The sequence below is a fragment of the Lynx rufus genome, unplaced genomic scaffold, assembly GCF_022079265.1.
Source record: "Lynx rufus isolate CCGP_SWC_20201006 ecotype Redwood Valley unplaced genomic scaffold, mLynRuf1.p SCAF_5, whole genome shotgun sequence".
Lineage (NCBI taxonomy): Eukaryota > Metazoa > Chordata > Mammalia > Carnivora > Felidae > Lynx > Lynx rufus.
In genome coordinates, this window is record NW_025814867.1 from 34497270 (window position 1) to 34517855 (window position 20586).

Here is a 20586-nt window from a genome sequence, read left to right on the forward strand (position 1 = left end):
ATAGACAACACAACTGCCCATGGGATACATGTTCACACCACAGAAAGCACAGACAGACAAGCACACGGCAGTCCGCTTTCTTTCCTGCGACTCCTTTTAGCCAGACAATGGTGCAATGGTTCACTAGAAGCACGCGGATACTAGGCCTGACCAGTCTCTTGGGCTATTCACCCCAGCTGAACCTCCCTCACCAGCCTGCTCTTTCCGGCTCCCCTGGCATTGGCAGGCTCCAGTTGAGGGCACAGGGTGATGCTCCTCAGAACAGCGATGGCTTTATCCTCCACCTTCCAATCTCCCCGGTGATACCCAAGGGAGGAAAGGTGTCCTGAATCAGAGCTACTTCCTCTTGGGGCCTAATAACACATAACAGGGATCACCACCCCCCCCCCCCGCCATGATCCTACAGCATGGCCAGTAGTATAGATTGAAGTGGGAGGCCTGTAGTCTTGGTCCCTGTCACCAGGTGCCCCTGGGCCGCTGGTCAGCCTGGACCTGTGGCCACTACTGTCTGGGGCCTGAGTAGGGGTGGTGACGGACACATGGATGGAGCGGGGTCCAGCCCATGCTGTACCACAGTCCTGGGAAAAACCAGCCAATACCTGTCATCCCATCAGCCCACCCATCATACCCCTAGAGCTCCCGGGTCTGCAACATGGTCAAATGCCCGTGTGCCAGTGCAGAAGCACCAGTCTGAATTCGTTATTTGAAGAGTCTCAGTAGAGGACAAGAAGGAAAAAAATTAGATTTCTACAGCCATGCAGTGTCCATTCCTCTCTGATACTCCTAAATCTCTTACACATATCTTAAGGTAAATGAATTCTGGTTATTAAAAATAATAAAGCAATCAATGTAAGTCGCTCCTTACATTTGTACAGAGGTTTGCAGCCTGCAGAACATTTCCCCAACCAGGATTTTCTCTCTTTGGAATAAATTCTTCTAGTTACTATATTTGTCTGGAAAAATATAAACGTATGAGTGCAATATAATGAAAACACAGTCCATACACTTAGTACCACTGTGTAAGAGGTAAAATACAAACCTGAACAGTTGCAAAAATCGAACAAATCCTACCTACACCTACGCCTTGTGAACGAACCACTGATAAAGTCTCTTTGATGACGTTAAACAGCCGCAACAGACCAGCGATGACACAGAAAACAATCTCCCGGAAAACAAAGCAGCAGCGACAACCACAAACGCCCTCCACTCGGGCTGCCCTCAACTCTTATTTATCTGAAAGAGTATAAAATTTTGCTGGACATCTCCCTCTTTTAACCAGCTGCTGAACATACTTAGGCGAAGCGGAAATAATAGAAGTCCGTGTTAAAACAAAAAATTTATTTGGGAATTGACAAGACAGTAACAACAAACAAACAAAACAACAAAAGTGCTCTAGTTCTTTCTAGAAAATTTGGTCCTCCAAAACGACACACTACGGAACAACCAGGTCTAGGGGTTTCCGGCCAGCCGGCTCGGGGCCACAAGCCCGCCTGGTCCGACTGCTGCCAGGTTTCACATTTCTCCTGCCCAAGGTGGGAGAAGCAAGACGTTTGCAAAACAAAAATCAGAGAGAGCACAAGCCGTCCCTGTAGCGTCCGCCAGGCAGGCAGTGATCTCCCCGCACTCCGGGCTTGCATCGGAAGATCCGGGGAAACTTGTTTTTGATTTGTTTGTTTTTAGATAGAGGGGAGAACCCCCCCTCCCACCAATTCGTAAAGGAAACCATCTTTTACTGAGCATATTCTCCTACCTCTCTGAACATAGCTTTCTGAAGGCCCGACAGGAATTCTACTTCAAATCTCCTGGAAGAGATTTTCATGTTTTGCTTTAGCAAATTCCAAGGCCACAATACTTCGCCGGTTTTCCCGGTTAGTTTTTTCTTTAAAAAAATATTTTTTTAAATGTTATCTAAAACAGCCCTCCCGATCTTTTGGGCGAAACTGTAGCCAGCCGCCTGGGGCCTGGAGGTTCCCGAAGCGCCGGGACCGGGAACGGAGGACGCGCAGCCTGTCTCTGAGGCCGGACGTGCTGTAAATCCCCCCGCACAGGCCGCCGCGCGAGACAGCCCCGCTCCCTGCTCGGGCCCAACCCCCGCCCCATCCAGTGGGCCCCGGCTAGCCGCTTCTGAGCTGCTCCAGGAGGCTACGCGGAGCGTGGAGCAAACACACGTTTGTCCCTTTCTCTGGCGGCGCGGGTTCTCGTTGCCCGCCCGGACCGACGCTTCCAGCCAAGGACTGCGCGGCAGCCGGGCGGGGAAAGCCGAGCGCGAGCGCACCGACCTGTGTGAGAAGGCCAAGAGGTCTGCACGGCCGACGCCCGGCTGCACCTCGGCCCCGGCACTTCCTCTCGGTTCTGAATTTTGGCATGGGGTGTCCAGCCCGGAGGCTCGGGCGTCGGGAGGAGACGAGGCCTGCAAAAGGCGCACGGAGAGGCGGCCTGCAGGCCGGAGGAGCGAGAGGGCAGAGAGGGCAGGGGGCCGAGCAACAGGAGGAGAAGCGGAGGAGACAAAGAGGGGCGAGAGGAGCTGAAGGGAGCGAGGAGGCGCAGAGGGCCTTGGACGCTGGCTCAGAAGATGGCCCCACAGAGGGCGCGTGGTCCGGCCGGCGGCGGTGGCTGCGGCTAAGGCCGGCGTCGCACGTCCCTGCATCCTCGCAGCCGGCGCGCGCTGGGTTCTCAGAGATCGAGGCGCGAGTGCAGCGCGCCGGTCTTGCTGTCGTGGTCCCAGTAAGAGCAATGCATCATGGCGAGCTCGGGCTGCCGGGCGCAGGCGAACTGCAGGCCCGGCGCATTAGTGGGCGCGGGCGCCGGGGGCGCGGCGGTAGCAGGGCTGGCGGGGCTGAGCTGGCCCGGGGGCGGTGCGGCTGCCCCGTGGTGCGGCGGGGCCGGCGGGGGTGCGGCGGCCGCGTGCAGATGGTGTGCGTGCGGGTGTGAGTGAGGGTGCGGCGGCGGCGGGGGCGCGGCCGGCGGGCCTCCCAGGCCGTTGTACGAGTTCACCACGCCGGGAGGCAGCGCCATGCTCTGCACGCGTGAGTACGGCCCATACGAGGCGGCCGGGCCAGCCAGCCCCTTGACCACAGCGGCCGCGCCCGGGCTGCCCGGGCCCGCGGCTGCAGCGGCGGCGGCCGCCGCTGCAGCGGCCGCCGCCATCTGGCAGGAGGCGTAGGGCATGGGCGAAGGCGGCTGCGGTAGTGGCCAGGAGTTGTTGAGGAAGCCGGACTGCAGGTACTTGGGGGGCGCCAGGTAGCCGTAGCCGTCGGCCCCGGCGCCAGCGACGCCGCAGCCGCCCGCGGCGCCTCCGGCCCCGAAGAGACCCTTGCCGGGCTGGAAGTGCGCGGGCGGCGGCCGGAAGGGCCGCTTCATGCGGCGGCGGCGCCGGTAGTTGCCCTTCTCGAACATGTCCTCGCAGGCCGGGTCCAGCGTCCAGTAGTTGCCCTTGCGCTCGCCGCCGCCCTCGCGCGGCACCTTGATGAAGCACTCGTTGAGGCTGAGGTTGTGGCGGATGCTATTCTGCCAGCCCTTCTTGTTCTTCTCGTAGAACGGGAACTTGGCAATAATGTACTGGTAGATGCCGGACAGCGTGAGCCTCTTCTCGGCGCTCTCGCGGATCGCCATGGCGATGAGCGCCACGTACGAGTACGGGGGCTTCTGCGCGGGGTCGGGTTTCTCCGGGGCTGTCCCGGCGCCGCCGCCGCCTCCCTTGCCGGGGCTCGGCGGCGGCGGCGGCGCCTCGGGCTCCTTGGCTGCGCGGCCGGTCTCCGGGGCCAGCAGGGCCCCCGCGGCGTCCTCGGGCTCGGGGTAGCTGGCCATCATGACAAAGCCGGCGCGCGGCGGCCAGGCAGCCCCTGCTTTTTTCCCTTGGCGCTGGCGCGGCAGAGAGTCCGGGCGCACAAGTCCGCTCACCGCCGAGTCTCAAACTTCTGGAGACTGCGGATGCCGCCCGTGCTCGCTCGCTGGCGGCCTCTCGCTCCTTTCCTCTCCTCTTCCCCTTCCCCTAGGGAGCGGCTGGCGGGAGTGGAGCTCAGCCTCTGGCCATGGGGAGTCCGCCCAGCAGAGAGGGGCTCCGGCCCCGCCGCCCCTCCCCGCCCAGGCCAGTCCCCGCCTCGGTGGGTTTTCTTTTCGGCGCTCTTCCCCTCCCCCCACCCTCCGGTTTCCCGAGGCACGACCCGCGTCTCTGGCGGAGCTGCCTCCTGGAGTCCCTAGTGCGCCAGGAGCCTCGCTCAGTTCTGATTCGTATGGGCTCCGCGGAGTTCCGCTTGCGTCAGGCGCCTTCGCCCCTATAGCGGGGCGGCCAGTCGCGCACGGGCGAGTTCATCTCCAAGTCACTTTTTGTAAACGCCCCGCACAGCCCGGACCGGCCTGCCCCCTCCCAGCGAGCTGAGGGGGCCCGGCGGACGACCGGGCTCACGCTTTCGCAAGCCCTTGCAATCCGCGGGTGCTGGCTCTGCGGATTGGGCCGGGAGATGCCGAGGGCCCCGGCGGGGTCCGTCCGCATTCGGCCAGTGCCCAGGGAGCTCGGGCCCTAGCGAGGAGAGGCGCGCCAAGCCTCCTCGCGGCTTTCAGGTGAAGGAAAACGACTCCTCTGCTCTGCCCTTTGCGGCGGTCTCGGGGCTAAACTTCTAGCTTGGGGCTGGGGGAGGGGCGGGACAGGGAGGGGGCTGGATGGCGGTGGGGTGGAGAGAGCTGCGCGGTGGCTTTGGGAAAATCAGCCTAGAAACGAGGGTCACCGAACCAAGAAGCCTCGGCCTGGCCTGGCCTGTCCGTGGCGCTTCCAGAGTGACTGGGTCGAATGGGGTTGAGGAGAGGATCGGGAAGGGGTGCCCAGAAGCTCCGCCCGAAGCCCCTTGACCTTTCCTTGCGCTGCCCCTGGACCTAGGGACCCTCCTCAGAATCCGTGTTGTAATCCTACGGGTAGGGTCGTATGTGTGCTTTAACAACACCAAGCAGACCCTACTCTAGTCCTGCTCCTGCACGGTGTGACTGTTGTTGTGGGGCTTTGGGGGATTTTATTTGCATGTGCACCGGTATCACATATAGAGGTCATGGGGAGGGTCTATCTTTGAGACACATGTGCTGGTGCAAAAACACAGGTATGCACACGGACAAGGTGCGATTTATATTTCTGGTAAAACATTCATACTTACAGATATGTAATGGTACATGTGTATCATCTAGCAGTAAACGTGGTTCCGGGAACTTCTTTCTTTTTCCTCTCTTTTCTCTCTCCTCCCCTCTCTCTTTTCTTCCTTCTTTTCTTCCCTTCCCCCTTTTCCCCTTCTTTTGTCAATATTCTGTTACAGACTGGGAAGAAAAGCAAGAGGCTGTGAGGGAGGCATTTGTTCAAATCTCTCTCTTGACAAGACATTTCTTCTGATCTTTCTCTAGGGCTGAGGGGTGAATGAATGCTCACCTGCCTTAAGCAGAAGTCTGAATGGGTCCCACTTACACCTGCATGCCCTGAGATTGTCTCCGGGAAAATGAATGCTGGCAGAAAAGGCAGCTGTGTTTTTTTAACAGTTTTAACTTCGCTTTGACAAAAAGTCTGCAATCCTAAAGTGTGAGAGAGATGGCTGGTGTTTTGAATCCCCAGGCTCCCACCTCCTTGGTACTGAGGAGGTCAGGATACTTTGGGGGAGGAAGGCGGACTGAATGTCATGCAGGGGTGTGTCCTATGTCTGAAAGGGCAAGGAGTGGCTGCCCCTGTACTCATTACTACCTCTTCCTCCTAGGCTGCCCAGTCTCTGAGGAAGCCTGAAGAGCCCTTAGTGGCCTGTGGGCCCAGCACCCATGGCCACCTTCATGTGCTGCCTACTTCCCTCTCAGGTCTCTGATCTACATTCCGAGATTAAAGGAAAGGAGGACAGGGTGATGGGGCTCTTTGGAATTCAGCCTCTTGAAAATGACTCCAGAGAGGTCAGCAGGACAGCTTGGTCTGACCATTACAGTTAGAGGGAGCAGGGCTCCCTCAGTAAATACCCTCTAACACCCACCATTGAAAATATCTCAAAGTAGCTTGATTGTTTTCTCCCACCGCTCCCAGTATACACCAGGGCAAGCAGCACCTCTTCATAACCTCTGTGGCTGTCTCCTGAGTAGGCGTGCAGGTGTATTTCTTCTTCCTCACCCCCATCCACGCCCAGGCTATGGGTGGGAGCAGTGTGGGTTAGGTTTGGGGCTGCTGCAGATTGACCCCAGTGCCCATCCTCCCCCTGGGCCTTGGCAGGGGAAAAAACAGCTGGGTCCGGCCCCAACCTGGGTGTGTGTGTGTTCTGTCCTCTCTTTTTTTCTGACCACCCAGGCTGGCTCTCTGTCTCTTTCTCCCCCTTGCAGGCATTTCCGCTGCTGGCCTGCAGCAGCCAGGTGTAACAGCATTGTTGTGTGTGTCATCACTTCCCCGAATTCCAAACTCGGCTCCCTTTTCAGCTTTTAAAAAGAGTGTGTGTGTGTGTGTGTGTGTGTGTGTGTGTGTGTGTGCGCGCGCGAGCGCGCGCGTGCGTGCGTAGGGGGTGGGGGTAAAGGAAGGAGTTCTTCTAAAGAGTTTTCTGAGTGGACAGGAGTCCTGCTCCTTTCAGGTATTGATCTCTCCAGGAAGCGGTGGGGCGCGCCTTGCTTTACTTCTCAACCGTCTCAGGCAGGCTGGGTAGGGCCCCGCTTCCTGGCGGGGTGGGGATCCCGTCGGGCAGGCAGTCCAAGTCGAGGCTTGTGGGGGGGGGGAGCATCCTCTTTCTCCCCGCGGCATTGCGGCGAAGCCCGCCCCCAGCTCAGTGACCTCGGGGCGGTGCCCACCTCCGAGGGCGGAGCGGAGCTTCTAGCCTCTCCGCCCGGGTTTCCCGGGGGCCTGCAGCTGCCGCTCAGAAACCGCCGGTTCCTTCTGCAGGTCTTCCCCCACCGGGCGCCGCCTGCGGACGCAGTGCCAGAGACCCGCCGACGGGGCGCGGCGTCCGCTCCCGCACCTGCCCTGCTCCCACAAGGCCGGATAGCCGGCGCGAGCAATTCACTAAGATCTGACGGAGGGATGGAGGAAGACGCTTCTCTCGCACGGCCCGGAATCCTGCAACAGCCGCGGAAGGGGCTGCGCCTGGGGATCCCGGCGGCCGGGTCCTGCCAGGTGAACGGCCCAGGGGCCCGGAGGCAGGCAGCGCTTCCTGGGCGCGATTCAGCTGGCCCCGTGTTGCCGTGGGCTGCCCCGAACCGGGTCCCGCGGTGCCCTTTCCTGGCGGGGCCCTGAAAAACACATCGGATTCCCGCCCCGCGCGAGGACCAAGGAACTGAGCCCGCTGCAGCCTTCTCCTGCGGGCCTTTCGTGCGCAAGGCGGGAAAAGGAAGCCTGGATACGTTCATCAGTACATCCCTATACAACTGCACGCCTCACCTGTTAGCGCTACTCCTAGCCCCATCTACATGCCCGTGGACTCCAGGTCTCTCTAATCCCGTTACATTCCTCCATCACTTCTCTCCAATCAACCGTGTATCCCCTCCGGTTCTCTTTTACCCACTACTCTCTCACACTCACCTGTTACATATATTAGTTCAGATCCTGCACATTTTGGTGGAAAACATGTCACTCTGATGCCTGCACTTTAAGCCTCCTTACACACTTGGGCACTCAGCAATCTCATGACACAGAGTACCTCTTGGGTCCGCGTCTGCAAGTCTGACTTCTAGAAGCCTGTTGATTCTCTGATGTCTTTGGCCTGGGGTTAGGGTGACTGGGCTGCCACCTGGATATTCCCTTGGTGATGTTGCTGCTCAGAGTTCTTTAAGAAACTCAGGTACAGAACATACCCTCATGCACTTTATTTAAAATTTTTTTAATGTTTATTCATTTTTGAGAGAGAGGAGAGAGAGAGAGAGAGAAAGAGAAAGAGAGAGAGAAGAAAAACATGAGCAGGGGAGGGGCAGAGAGAGAGAGGGAGACACAGAATCCGAAGCAGGCTCCAGGCTGTCAGTACAGAGCCTGACTTGGGGCTCGAACCCACAAACTGAGATCATGACCTGAGCTGAAGTCAGAGGCTTAACTTGCTGAGCCACCCAGGTGTCACTCTGTCACATACTTTAACACACACAGGCCACTCACACAGGCTTCCTCTCTGTTTGGTAGCTGAGCTCCCTATCACTTTGACAGGCTGCAGCCTGGTGCTTGGTTCCTCTGCACACCCACACAGTGCCCCCAGGCCAGCCATATTATTCTGCCAGGTTGGGATTAGCAGTCACTTACCCAAATCTGTGCTTGGGAGAAAGAGTGAGAGAAGAGGGAAGTGGAGAGAGAAGGAGAGGGAGAGAGGCCACTACCCATTCTGGGGAATGGCTGTTTGATGAGAGCTGTTTCCAGTTGGTATCTTAGTGGATCCTACCCCCCTCATCCCATGGGTGGTTGGGCTGGGAGGCAGTAGGCTGGAGTTCTGGGCTTCTCTTTACCTCACTGATGTTGGGCCTCAGTTCACTAACACCTCTTTGTCCCAAGGAGAGTGTGCCCTACCCTTTACCAGGCAGACTGTGGGGGCTGTTGTAGCCATTTCTCCTGGCTGAGCCTAACTTAGGGAAAAAAGGGAGAGGGGGCTGGTTCATGAGTCCTGCAGGACCTTCTCTCTCCAAAGACTTCTGGAGTGCTCCCAGAGAGAGAATTCTAGGGTGGCAGGAGCTGCTGACCTGCTTCCTTTGGTATCCCATGGCCATGACTCCCATGGCCAAAAGCCATTTTGTTCAGCCCTGAACAGTGAGTGCCTTGCCACCAGCGCTCCTGCCCCATGCTTGAGAGTGTGATGTGTTGTTGTTTAAAGTTGCCTTGTTGCCTTTCTCCACACCCAGACTGTAAGTCTTGAAGGGTAGAGACTCTGTCCTTCAGTTCTCACTCAGTGCTTCCCACCAGGATTGGTTTAATGCACTCTAATGGCATTGGAGAATGCCTCCACTCCATGGAGAGAGTTGAGAGATGCCACTTTCCTTGTAGTGAAGCTGACATTTCCAAGAAAGGGACTGGAGGTAGGGAAGAGTGGCTGAACCATGGGGGGCCAGCTCAGGATCCAAGAGTCCTCTGCCATCTGGGGCTATCTGTTCATTACAGCTGCACAGCCATGCTGCTGGACCTTAGGCTAGGACACAGGACACCTTCCTGGTTCCCTGATCATGGTGAGGACCTGTGTGAAATATTTAAATTAAACTTTACTAGTAATAGAATGGCTTTGCATCTGCAGCAGCCAGCTAAATGTAAGGCCTGCTGTCTGGAGTCCCAAGTAGGCCCAAGAGGGGGTGGCTGAAAGAGCCCTTCCTCTTGGTCCTCATTCCCTGCTCAAGCGTTTTTTCTACAAATGGGCGCCGTGTAAGGAGCCTTTGTGCAGGAGGGCAGTTTTAGATTCCTATCTTTGATGAAGTTTGGAAGAAGAGAGAGAGAAGGGCTGAGTTTTGTGTTTTGCATTCTGAAGATTTCCCTCATGCTAAGTTGGGGTGTGTGTGTGTGTGTGTGTGTGTGTGTGTGTGTGTGTATGCTGTATAACTTGCATATGTAAACAATAAGCATCTCAAGTATACAGTGTGATTATTTTTATCTACAGTGCACCATGTAACCACCACCCTGATCAAGATATGGAATGTTAACATTTTTGTCACCTCAGAAGGTTTCCTTATATTTTTTCCTCTTCAATACCTGCTCCCAAAAGATAACTGTATTCTGATTCCTACCACCATAGATTAACTTTGCCTGCATATAAATGGGGCAGGCAACATGTACTCTTTTGTGTTTGGTTTCTTCTGCATAACATAATATAATTTATTGTCAAATTGGTTAACATACAGTGTATATACAATGTGCTCTTGGTTTTGGGGGTAGATTCCCATGATTCATCGCTTACATACAACACCCAATGCTCATCCCAACAGGTGCCCTCCTCAATGCCCATCCCCCACTTTCCCCTCTCCCCCATACCCCCATCAACCCTCAGTTTGTTCTCTTAATATTAAACACTTAATTTAAGAGTCTCTTGGTTTGCCCCCCTCCCTCTCTGTTTGTAACTATTTTTCCCCTTCCCCTCCCCCATGGCCTTCTGTTAAGTTTCTCAAGTTCCACATATGAGTGAAAACATACTGCATAACATATTTTTGATAGCCATTCATCTTTGTGGCATATGTCAGATGTTAATTTCTCTTTATTGCTGTGTAATATTCCATAAGTTGCTTATCTGTTCACCTATTGTTGAACATTTGCATTGCTTCCAGTTTTGAGATATCATAAATGAAGCTGTTGTCAACATTTTTAATTTTTTTTAATGTTTATTTATTTTTGAGACAGAGAGAGACAGAGCTTGAACGGGGGAGGGTCAGAGAGAGAGGGAGACACAGAATCTGAAACAGGCTCTGGGCTCTGAGCTTTCAGCACAAAGCCCGATGTGGGGCTCGAACTCATAGACCACGAGATCATAACCTGAGCCGAAGTCGGACGCTTAACTGACTGAGCCACCCAGTCGCCCCTGTTCTCAACATTTTTGTACATGTCTTTTTGTGAAGGGCATTTTATTATTCTTGAGTGAATACTTACAAGAGTAGGCATATGTATAGTTTTAGAAGATATTGCCCAATGTTTTTCTAAAGTAGAGCAAACTACAGTGCTGGACAGACAGACAGACAGACATGCTGTAACAGGTCCTTTTCCCTGTAGATAGCATTCATTAAAGACCACTGTGTACCTCCAGCTATCATTATCATCATCCTCATTATAAAGGAATAAAATAGATATCCTTTATTAAACACTTATTTTGAGCCTGGAACTTTACATGCATTCTCTCATTTCATTTTTATGACAAATCTAAGGTGTTGGTACTTTTCCCATTTTATAGATGAAGAAGCCGAGGTGCACAGAAGTTAAGGAACTTGCTGAAGGCCCCCAGCCAATAAGTGGCAGCTTGACTTTGGAGCCCTGTGTTTCACCTCTGCACATGTGCCTCTATTTGCCCGGGCAAGATCAGAAAGGCCTTCCTTCCATCTGCCCGAACCTAGCTGTTATTTATGAGACCTGTTTCCTATAACCTCTGGTCTTCCCTATATACATTGTCATACCCAGGACTGAGATGTGTGTACTCATATGTATGCACACAGTCTTCCTCATAGCCACGCACACTCACTGTGAAGAAGGGCATGGGGGCCAATTCAGTGAAAAACTCAAAGTTTTCCAGGCCCTGGGCCCAGCAACCTGATAGTGTGCCTCTTAGAGAATTTGCAGAAGATTGGACCAGGGACAAGTCTGCTTCTGAATGCCACAGGGCAGAATTCAGAGGCCATCCTTCCCTGAGAAGAGATGGGCATTTGGTCCTCCTCCCAACATGCTGAGCCAAGCCCATTATCATGATGCTTCAGGGGCATTAACCTGGGCATCTCTTCATCTGCAGGGTTTGTCCAGGGGTGTTCATCTTCTCCTAGAAGGTGATGACAGCCTGGGAGTGTTGCACCTTGCCTAGGAAAGTGTTAAGTGGGGAGGCAGATTTGCATGATCTGAGTAGGGAGAAAGCATGGAGTCTGCGCTTCTGGTCAGAGGGCTTGACCGGGCCGTGCAGGGAATGGTCACTCTGAGGAGAGCCAACAGCCTTCTCGTGGTCCTAAGGACGTTATCGAGGATCCAGGCCCCTAGGCTTGAGTCAGAGGAGTGTGCTGCCCCTGTGGGTGAAGACAATATAGGGGGCTACACTCTATGCAGCTGGCTCCTCCTCAGGCCTCTTTTTAGACTAATTGAGGGCTTGCTGGGCTCTGGGTTTGTAATTGGTGGTAATTGCTGACAGGCTGCTGTGGTGGTACAAGCAGGCTTTTGTTGGGGAAACAGTGGTCAGGATTTTGGTGCTTTGAGTGGGAACAGTCCAGGATTCTGGTGTGCTCTGTTTCAGGTACTTCTTGGTACCTAGCTTTTTGCTAGGAGGCGGCATTTCTGAGGAATGGGGACTGGTAGCATGTCTGAATGGGAAGGGACCCACTCATGCAGGTGATGGGGACTTGGGTCCAGAAATATACAAGGTCTGCATTAGGGCGTAGAGCTAGTGCAGTTGGAAGGGAGGTCCTGGTACTATAATTGACGCATGCCCCACGGGCTGGGAGGCACCATGGTGGGGTGGTTAACACAGACCTCTGTCCCAGTGCTTATGGGTATCAGCCTGGGAAGTCATGAAACCTTGCTGAGCTTTAGGGTTTCAGAATTTCATCATTTTAAAATAGGCAACATATTCATGTATACCAAAAATTAAAAACATAGAAAGCTTATAATGAAAAGTCTCCCTCCCACTTCTGCCCCAGGTCGCTCATTTCACAGGTAGCCAGCGACCCTGGTTTGACACATATTCTTCCAGACATATTTTAGGCATATACAAACACATGTACATGCATTCTCTTGCCCTCCTTCACCTTTTGCACATGGCAGCATCTAATGCATGGTGTTTTGTACCTTAAAAATCTTTCCATACCAATGCATTTTCTTTTTAGAGCGTTGGATTTTAGAGTGTTAGGTTTCTTTCAGACTTTTGCTTTTATAAACAATACTGCAATGTATAATCTTGTATATACCTAATGTTTTAGGTGTGTGCACATATCTGTAAAAAATTCTGTAAGTATAGAGTTAGGTCAAAGGATGCCAAAGGATATGTGCATTTATAACTTTGGGATGTTACCAATTACCCTTCCTATGGATTGAAACATGATAATGTCCATAAGAGGTGTACGAGATTCCTGTTTCTCCACAGCCTCACTAACACACATCTTTCTTTTTAAGACACAAATCTTACAGATATACTTGAGGACACTTCTGTACCTTTCCTTGATCCCTCTCTGTCCGTCCCTTTCCTGAGATTACTGGGGTACACTTGGAGTTGAATAGTCCCAGAGCTGTTTGAATACTTGTACTACATGTGTATCCACTTGTAGGCAGTACTTAGTATTGTTCTGTGTTTCATAACTTTATATAAATGGTATCCTGCTGTTGCAGAAAGACACGTGCTTGCTTTTTCATTCAACCTTATGTTTGTGAAAAGTTCCTAGTTGATACTCAAAGACAAGCTCCATTCATTTTCACTATGTTGTACCATTCCATTGTATGAACACACCATGGTTTATTTATCCATGTTTCTGTTGAGGGACGGTTGGGTTATTTCCCATTCTTTATTATTACCAATAGTCTTGCTATGGGTATTATACATACCTGCTAGTGCTCATTTGCTACAGTTTACCAAGAAGTGGAGCTGCTGGCACAGACATCTTCCAACCTTACTAGTTATTGCCGAACAGCTTCTTCATCTGTAAATCAGAGGAGTGATGCCCGTACTGCCGGAAGTCAGTGTCAGTGAATGAGATGGTGGAGTGGGAGAGAATCTGGGTTTGGATTTCAGCAAATCTAGACTTAAATCCTGGCTCTGTGTGATTTATTTGCTGTGTGATTTTGGGCCTCTTGTTTAGCCTCTCTGTTCCCTCATCTACAAAACAGTAATGATAGTGTCTAGGTCGCGGGGTTCCTGAGAAGATTAAATAGGATTTGGTGTGAAAAGTAACACAGGGTCTGTCACAGAGGAGGCACCAAACATATCTATCTATCTATCTATACACACATATACATATATGTATATGTATGTATATACATATATGTATATATATGTATATATATGTAAAAACATATTATATATATGTGTATGTATATATATATGTGTGTGTGTATATATATATATATATATATATATATATATATATAGTTGTCGTTGATGTTAAGTAAACTCTACCCCAACGTGGGGCTCAAACTCAGGACCCTGAGATCAAGAGTTGCATGCGTTACTGACTGAGCCAGCCAGGTGCCTCTATTGTTATTATTATTATTATTATTATTATTATGTCTTTGACCTCTTTTTTTTTTATTTTTTTAACCTTTATTTATTTTTGAGACAGAGAGAGACAGAGCATGAACAGGGGAGGGACAGAGAGAGAGGGAAACACAGAGTCTGAAACAGGCTCCAGGCTCTGAGCTGTCAGCACAGAGTCCGACGCGGGGCTCGAACCCACGGACCTCGAGATCGTGACCTGAGCCGAAGTCGGCTGCTTAACCGGCTGAGCTACCCAGGCGCCCCTCTTTGTTTTTTTTTTTTTTTTTTTTTTAACGTTTATTTATTTTTGGGACAGAGAGAGACAGAGCATGAACGGGGGAGGGGCAGAGAGAGAGGGAGACACAGAATCGGAAACAGGCTCCAGGCTCTGAGCCGTCAGCCCAGAGCCCGACGCGGGGCTCGAACTCACGGACCGCGAGATCGTGACCTGGCTGAAGTCGGACGCTTAACCGACTGCGCCACCCAGGCGCCCCTGTTTTTTTTTTTTTAATGTTTATTTATTTTTGAGAGAGACACACAGAGTGTGAGTGGGGGGAGGGCATAGAGAGAGAGGGAGACAAAGAATCCAAAGCAGGCTCCAGACTCTGAGCTGTCAGCACAGAGCCCAATGCGGGGGTCAAACCCACAAACCATGGGATCATGACCTGTGCTGAAGTCAGACGCTTAACTGACTGCACCACCCAGTCGTCTACGACATAAGAGAGAGAAAAGTACAATGAACCCTCATCTGGTTTTCTCTATATCCCACCCATTTCTTCACTCATCCGTAATGAGATTTTTTTTGAAGCCAATTCAAGACATCCCATCTATTCACTAGTAAATATATAAATTTATAATCCCTAAGGCATAAGCACTTAAAAGAAGCATAGTTACCATACCATCACAATACCTAAAAATTAAGAGGGATTTTTTTAGTATGTCAGATCCACAGTTAATGTCCAAATCTTCTCAATAGTCTCAAAACGATTTTACTATTGGTTTGTATGAGTCAGGATCCAAAAAAGATCCATACATTGCATTTGGTTAATATGCCTCTTAAGTCTTTTAATCTATAGATAGATAACTGTCTCCTCTCTCTTTTTACCCTCCTTGCAGTTTGTCTGTTAACAATAGTGGGCCCTTGTCCTATGGAGTTTCTCACAGCCTGGATTTTGCTGATTGCATCCCTGTGGCATCTTCTAGCATGCTTCTCTGTCCTCTATTTCTAGTGCATCGGTAGACCTAGAGGCTTGGTTAGATCAGGTTTGACATTTGGGCAAGAACGCTTCACCAGTAGTGTTCTTTAGTTCCATCAGGGGACACTAATGTCTGATTTTTTCTCTTTTGAATTTTAACAGTCATTGATGACCACTGTCTAGAGCCATTATTCGTTAGAGTTCATTAGCAAAATGGTGTTATTCTAATTCTGTCGTTCCTTCTTCATTAATTAACTGGACTATTCCATAAAGTGAAACTTCTCCTTATAAACCGTTCGCCTTCCCTGAGGTAGAGTTCTTCAAGGACAGGCAGGATGAATGCTTGATTCTTCTTATATTTAATGACAATGACAGTGGGACTCTACGTGATTATTTAGGAAATGGCTGATTTTGTGGGTCCTGAAAGATATTAGGCAGTGTCTTCCATTCAAAAGAAAAAAGGAAGAAAAAAAATGAATGCACCAACTCCCCAATCATGTCATTTGTTTCTTTTTAAAAAAATTTTAAATGTTTTTTTAATTTACTTTTGAGAGAGAGAGATAGAGTGTGAGCGGGGGAGGGGCAGAGAGAGAGGGAGACACAGAATCCAATGCAGGCTCCAGGCTCTGAGCTGTCAGCACAGAGCCCGATGTGGGGCTCCAACTCACGAACTGTGAGATCATGACCTGAGCCGAAGTCAGACACTTAACTGACTGAGCCACCCAGGTGCCCCCATGTCATTTGTTTCTTCATACATATTTCTTGGACCCTTTACTGTGTAGTGGCTTTCTGGGTGTGGGGATGCCAGGAGTAGCAGTGCATGGTTTCTGCCCACAGGGAGCTCCAAGTGACCAGTGCACAGCCTGAACACAGCTCCTACAACCCAAGACACAGGTGCCATAGGATGCATGCAAGATGAAGAAAGGAAGGATTTCTGGCTGGGTAATCTGGGAAATCCTGATGGGTAAAGGTCAGGTTCCCCAGGAGAGGCCACAGTAGGGCTGACCTGCTCATCAATGCCACTGCAGGTGCTGGGTGCCAGAGGACAGCACATTATTGCTCTAACCAAGGGGTACTTTCAGCTGCGTACCTGCCAGGTGCCCAGGGAAATGCCAAGTGCTCTGGTGGACATAAGAAATGACCTAGTTTCCAACTGGGAAGAGTTTTCTTCAGTCTGATTGGGAAGAAAAAAACCCCACAGTTGACTGGGTGTTAATTCAACAAATTTCTGAATGTTTATTGTGTACTCCAGAAGTAGGCTCTGAAGGTGAGTTGGGCTCCCTGTTCCCATACACCCCTCCTCTCACCTCAAACTAGAGGTGCATCCTCAGTAATATGGGCCTTCTGTTTGCCCTACTAGGGCATGGTAAGGGAGACTCACATATGCGTCCTCTCAGCTACTTGCTGTTCATCCTTCAAGTTGGCTCATCACCTCCTGGAGGTCTTCCTGGCCACATCCTCCACAGTAGCAGGCTGGGTTGGGTGTTAGAGAGCTCCCATGGTACCTTGTCTGTGCTTCCTTGTATCTCAGCAATGATTACCCTCTTTTGTAATATATATACATATATGTATGTATATGGATTTTTTTCCATCTTCTCCTAGACTGTGAACTCCCTGAGGGCAGTGGTTGTTCTTAATATCTTTGTATACTTAGTGCCTGATGTATCTGTGCGTCTGGCAGAAAATGTTAAACGAGTGTCGGTAATTCCATATTTAGCGCTTGTTTCTTTCTTTCAGGTGAAGATTAGTCTCAGAAAAGATTAGACATTCAAATGTTCTAAGTCACTGACACTTTAGTATGAATTGGATAGTTCTGCGAGAGGTCTAAAACTGGGAGTGGGAAGGAATCTAGGATGAGTGTCAGGGGTCCAAATGTGCGTGTTCAGTGATAGCGAGGGGTCAGCATGAAGAGGAGAGGAATTCAGGATAGGAGAGGGCCCTGGAAGGCTGTAGGGCAAACGCTGTCAGCAGTCTCAGCAGGCTCTCCAGGGTGGGAAGGCAGGCACAGCTTCCGGGTGTGCCAGGCGGACGGCGCGCTGGGGTGCAGGACGCTGACCGAGCGCCGCGCGTCCCATCGGGCCGGAAACGGGGCTCGCCCGAGCGTGGGGGGCTTCCTAGCTTTGTACCGCGCCACTTCCCCCACGGAGGACCGCCGGAAGCGGCGGCCGGCGGCCGGGGCCAGGGGGGTGTTATCTTTCCCCGCGGCGCGCAGGAAGCCCGCTGGAGCCCGAGCCCGGCACGCCGGGCCTTCCAGTCCAGGCCTGGCGCGCGGGTCTCAGGGCGCACCGGCGCAGAGCGCGCGCGCAGGGCGGCCCGGACGAGCTGAGGGTCCTGCGCGGCGGTCGCCTGGCCATCTTCCTGCCTCAGCGATCCCAAGAACTCCGGCTTTCCTACCGGCAAGACCGGCCAGCTCTCACTGCCTCCCGCTGCCAACCCCTGCTTCGGACGCCTGTCCCAGGAAGGGAATAGAGCATCCTTTCTGAGATGGGGAGTCCGACTGCAGCTTCGCTGTGGCTGCTTCCGGAGGCGTTTTAATAGGGGCTTTTTAGGCCCAAAGAAGGAGCAGCTAAGACATTCCTTAGGTAGGGGCAACGCTGGAGACAAGGTGAAGTCCACGTGGAGGGAACACCTTGTGTGGGAATGGCTGGCACTGCATTAAGGACAGGAGGGACTGCCTCGGCCCTAGTTTTCTATGAGAAATGGTGCCCACGGGTTCTGGGACTGGGTAAAGGCTTTATTTGTATGTCAAGGGATGGGCTTTCCTTAATCTGAATAGTATATGAATAGAAAACACAATCACGTAGGCTTGGGTGTGTCCATACATACAGTTGCACATACAAGCTGCACACTTGTGTGCTCACACATGTACACACAGTTGTGCTCACAGATGCATGTGTGTCTTCCCTTGAATGTGTGCCGGATGTGCGCGTGCACACACACACACACAAACGCACACACACACACACACACACACACACACACACAACCTTTTCTGTCCAGGTTGAGTCCTAGGGAATCTGTCCATACAGAATACCTATTATACATGGCAGTTTGTGTTTACTGAATGCTTCCTTATATTTCTTTATGTGTCAGGTCTGGGAAGGAGATTTCTGTTGAGATCCCGCCAGATTTTCTTTGGCTCCTGGGGCTTTGGGGCTAAGTGTTTTTTGTTTGTTTTTGCAAACTTTAAACTATAGGAGCCATTTACGAGAAGGAAACTTGTGCCACAGATGTGGGTTTGCTTGAGACGTCTGCCCGCCCAAAGACTGCCTTCAGGTGCCACTCCATGGTTGGTAGAGTTTGTCATTCATTTATTCATGTGTTCAGATGAACGTGTCTAGGCATCACCTCTCAACTGGCCCCGTGCTAGGTTTGGGCATCTGAAGAAGACAGATTTGTTCTTGCCCTTCGGGGAGCGCGGTTTAGTGGGGAGTTGGATAGGTAAACAGACAAATGCAAATATGGATGATAAGAACTGTGAGGGGGAAGGTCAAGGCTGTGGGAGTGTGGGGGATGTCTTTCTGGAGGAGCTGAGAGAGGGAGTAGTGCTCTCTGGGAACCATCAGTGGCTGGGTTTGGCAGCATCCAGTGTGAGGGAGGGGCAGTGGGAAATGGGCAGTGGGTCGTGAGGCTGGACAGACTGATAAGGTCTAAATTACTGATGGCTGATGGTGCCTCTCTGAGGGACTTGGACTTCATTCTGAGGCCACTGGAGGTGTCATATGAGAGTGGAAGGGAGGGCTTGTGCGTTGGGAAGATGCTTCTGGCCGCAGCACAGAGAGTCCAGGGGAGAGTTGATGGGCCTGCACTAATGAAGGAAGAGATGGCTGGAGACAAGGGCTCACCTTGAGAGGCATTTAGGAAGTGGGATCTAGGAGACTTGATTGATTGGAGGGGGAGAGAGGGAGGAGTCAGAACCACTCCCAGGTTTCTGGCTTGGTCCACGGGACATAGAGTTCGGCCATTCTCTGAGACAGGGAAGGTTGGAAGCACGGGTTCTTGGGCCAGGTGATTGTCTGGAACACGTTGTGTTTGAGGTGCCTTGAGGGGCATTCAGGCAGAGATGTCGAAGGCAGTGGGACATGAAGACCTGGCTTCAGAAGAGAGGTGGGGCAGGATGACATTGCCCAAAGAGGATGTGGGGATAGAGAAGAGAACACTGAAGGAGAGAGATGGGTAGAGTGGGGAGGCTGTACCATGCCTGAGTGGAGTGGCCAAAGAAGTGGAAGGTGGCCAAGGGTGTGCCATATTGCAGACATCTTGGGAACATGGTGGTCAAGCCTACTCAGGACCCTCCCTAAAACCTACCCTCCCTGGTTCCCTAGGCCTGGGGTGCCTTGCCCTTTATGGGATCGTTGGTATCCGTGGCGATAGTCTCTCTGATGGAGAAAATTCACATACTGCACTAGACTAGTTGTGGAACAAAAGTGAAGATTTCATATTTCAAATATTCATATTTCCTATTTAAAATTTAAAAAGTTTATTTATTTTGAGAGAGAGATGAGTGAGAATGAGTGGGGGAGGGGCAGAGAGAGAGAGAGAGAGAGAGAGAGAATCCCAAGCAGGTTCCATGCTGTTAGCACAGAGTCTGACTTGGGAGTTGATCCCACAAACCGTGAGATCATAACCTGAACTGAAACCAAGAGTAGGACGCTTAACTGACTGAGCCACCCAGGTACCCCTCATAGTTCCTATTTATTCAGCTCTTAATGAGGTGCTGGTTACGCACACTATATGTTTAATCTTCAAACAACCCTTTGCAGATAGAGAGTATTTTCTCTACTTTACAAATGAGTAAACTGCAGCTCAGAGAGGTTAAATGTCTTGTTCAAGGTCCTACAGCTAGCTGGAACTGGAGCTGGGATGTGGAGTATGGTCTTTTTGCTTTACATGTCCCCCATTTTTTATTTTTTATTTTTGTTTTTTACTGCCCTATGCTTTCTTCCTTAGTGCACGTTCGGTGGTGGCTGCCTCCTGGATTGGCATCTGAGGCTGGCCTGGCTTGCCCACACCCTTCAAACCCCTAAGCCCCGGGGACTTCAGAGGAGGCCTGTATCCCAGATTAGCCCTAAAGACAACATACTCCTGAAGAAGAAAGAGGAGGTCTAGGCACAGCCAAGGCCTGTGATGGGAAGGGCTTCCCGAGAATCAGTGGGGAACTTCCTTCTGGAAAAGCCATGAGAAGGGCAGTTCCTCTCCTAGGCCAGGCATCAGGGAGTCAGGGCCCCAGCTGTTCCTGCCCAGCCGCCTGCAGCCCTGAGCACCCACCGGAGACAGGAGGCCCGGCCTGCTCACTGCCCATTGTCCCAGCACCACAGTGCCGCTTCCCATGCGCCTCCTGTTTATACAGGAAGCTCCTGCTCTGGGATGCCACCTCCCAATCCTGATGGCTGGATGCAGGCTTGAATTCCTCACAGGCAACCCCAGGGAGCGAGGACTAGAGTAAGTTATCACTGCTCAGTGACTTTAAGGATTAGGATAGTGGAGGGGGTAAAAGCATGGCCTTGCCGTGTGGCTCTCATGGCTTTGAGTCTGACCGCTCATTAGCTGCATGACCTGGGGCATTCACGCCAACC

At 51.7% G+C, this 20586-nt stretch overlaps 1 protein-coding gene across 1 annotated transcript; it reads right to left on the minus strand.

Annotated features, from left to right (window-relative positions):
• Positions 1 to 2673: 2673 nt before the first annotated feature.
• FOXL2 (forkhead box L2) lies at positions 2674 to 3810 on the minus strand. Its single transcript, XM_047098752.1, has one exon. The coding sequence runs from the start codon at positions 3808 to 3810 to the stop codon at positions 2674 to 2676; it is 1137 nt and encodes a 378-aa protein (XP_046954708.1).
• Between the last annotated feature and the right edge of the window lie 16776 nt (positions 3811 to 20586).

What these genes read in the sequence shown, in the direction of transcription:
- FOXL2 (XM_047098752.1), bottom strand. Translation starts at nt 3,810, where the DNA reads ATGATGGCCAGCTACCCCGAGCCCGAGGACGCCGCGGGGGCCCTGCTG.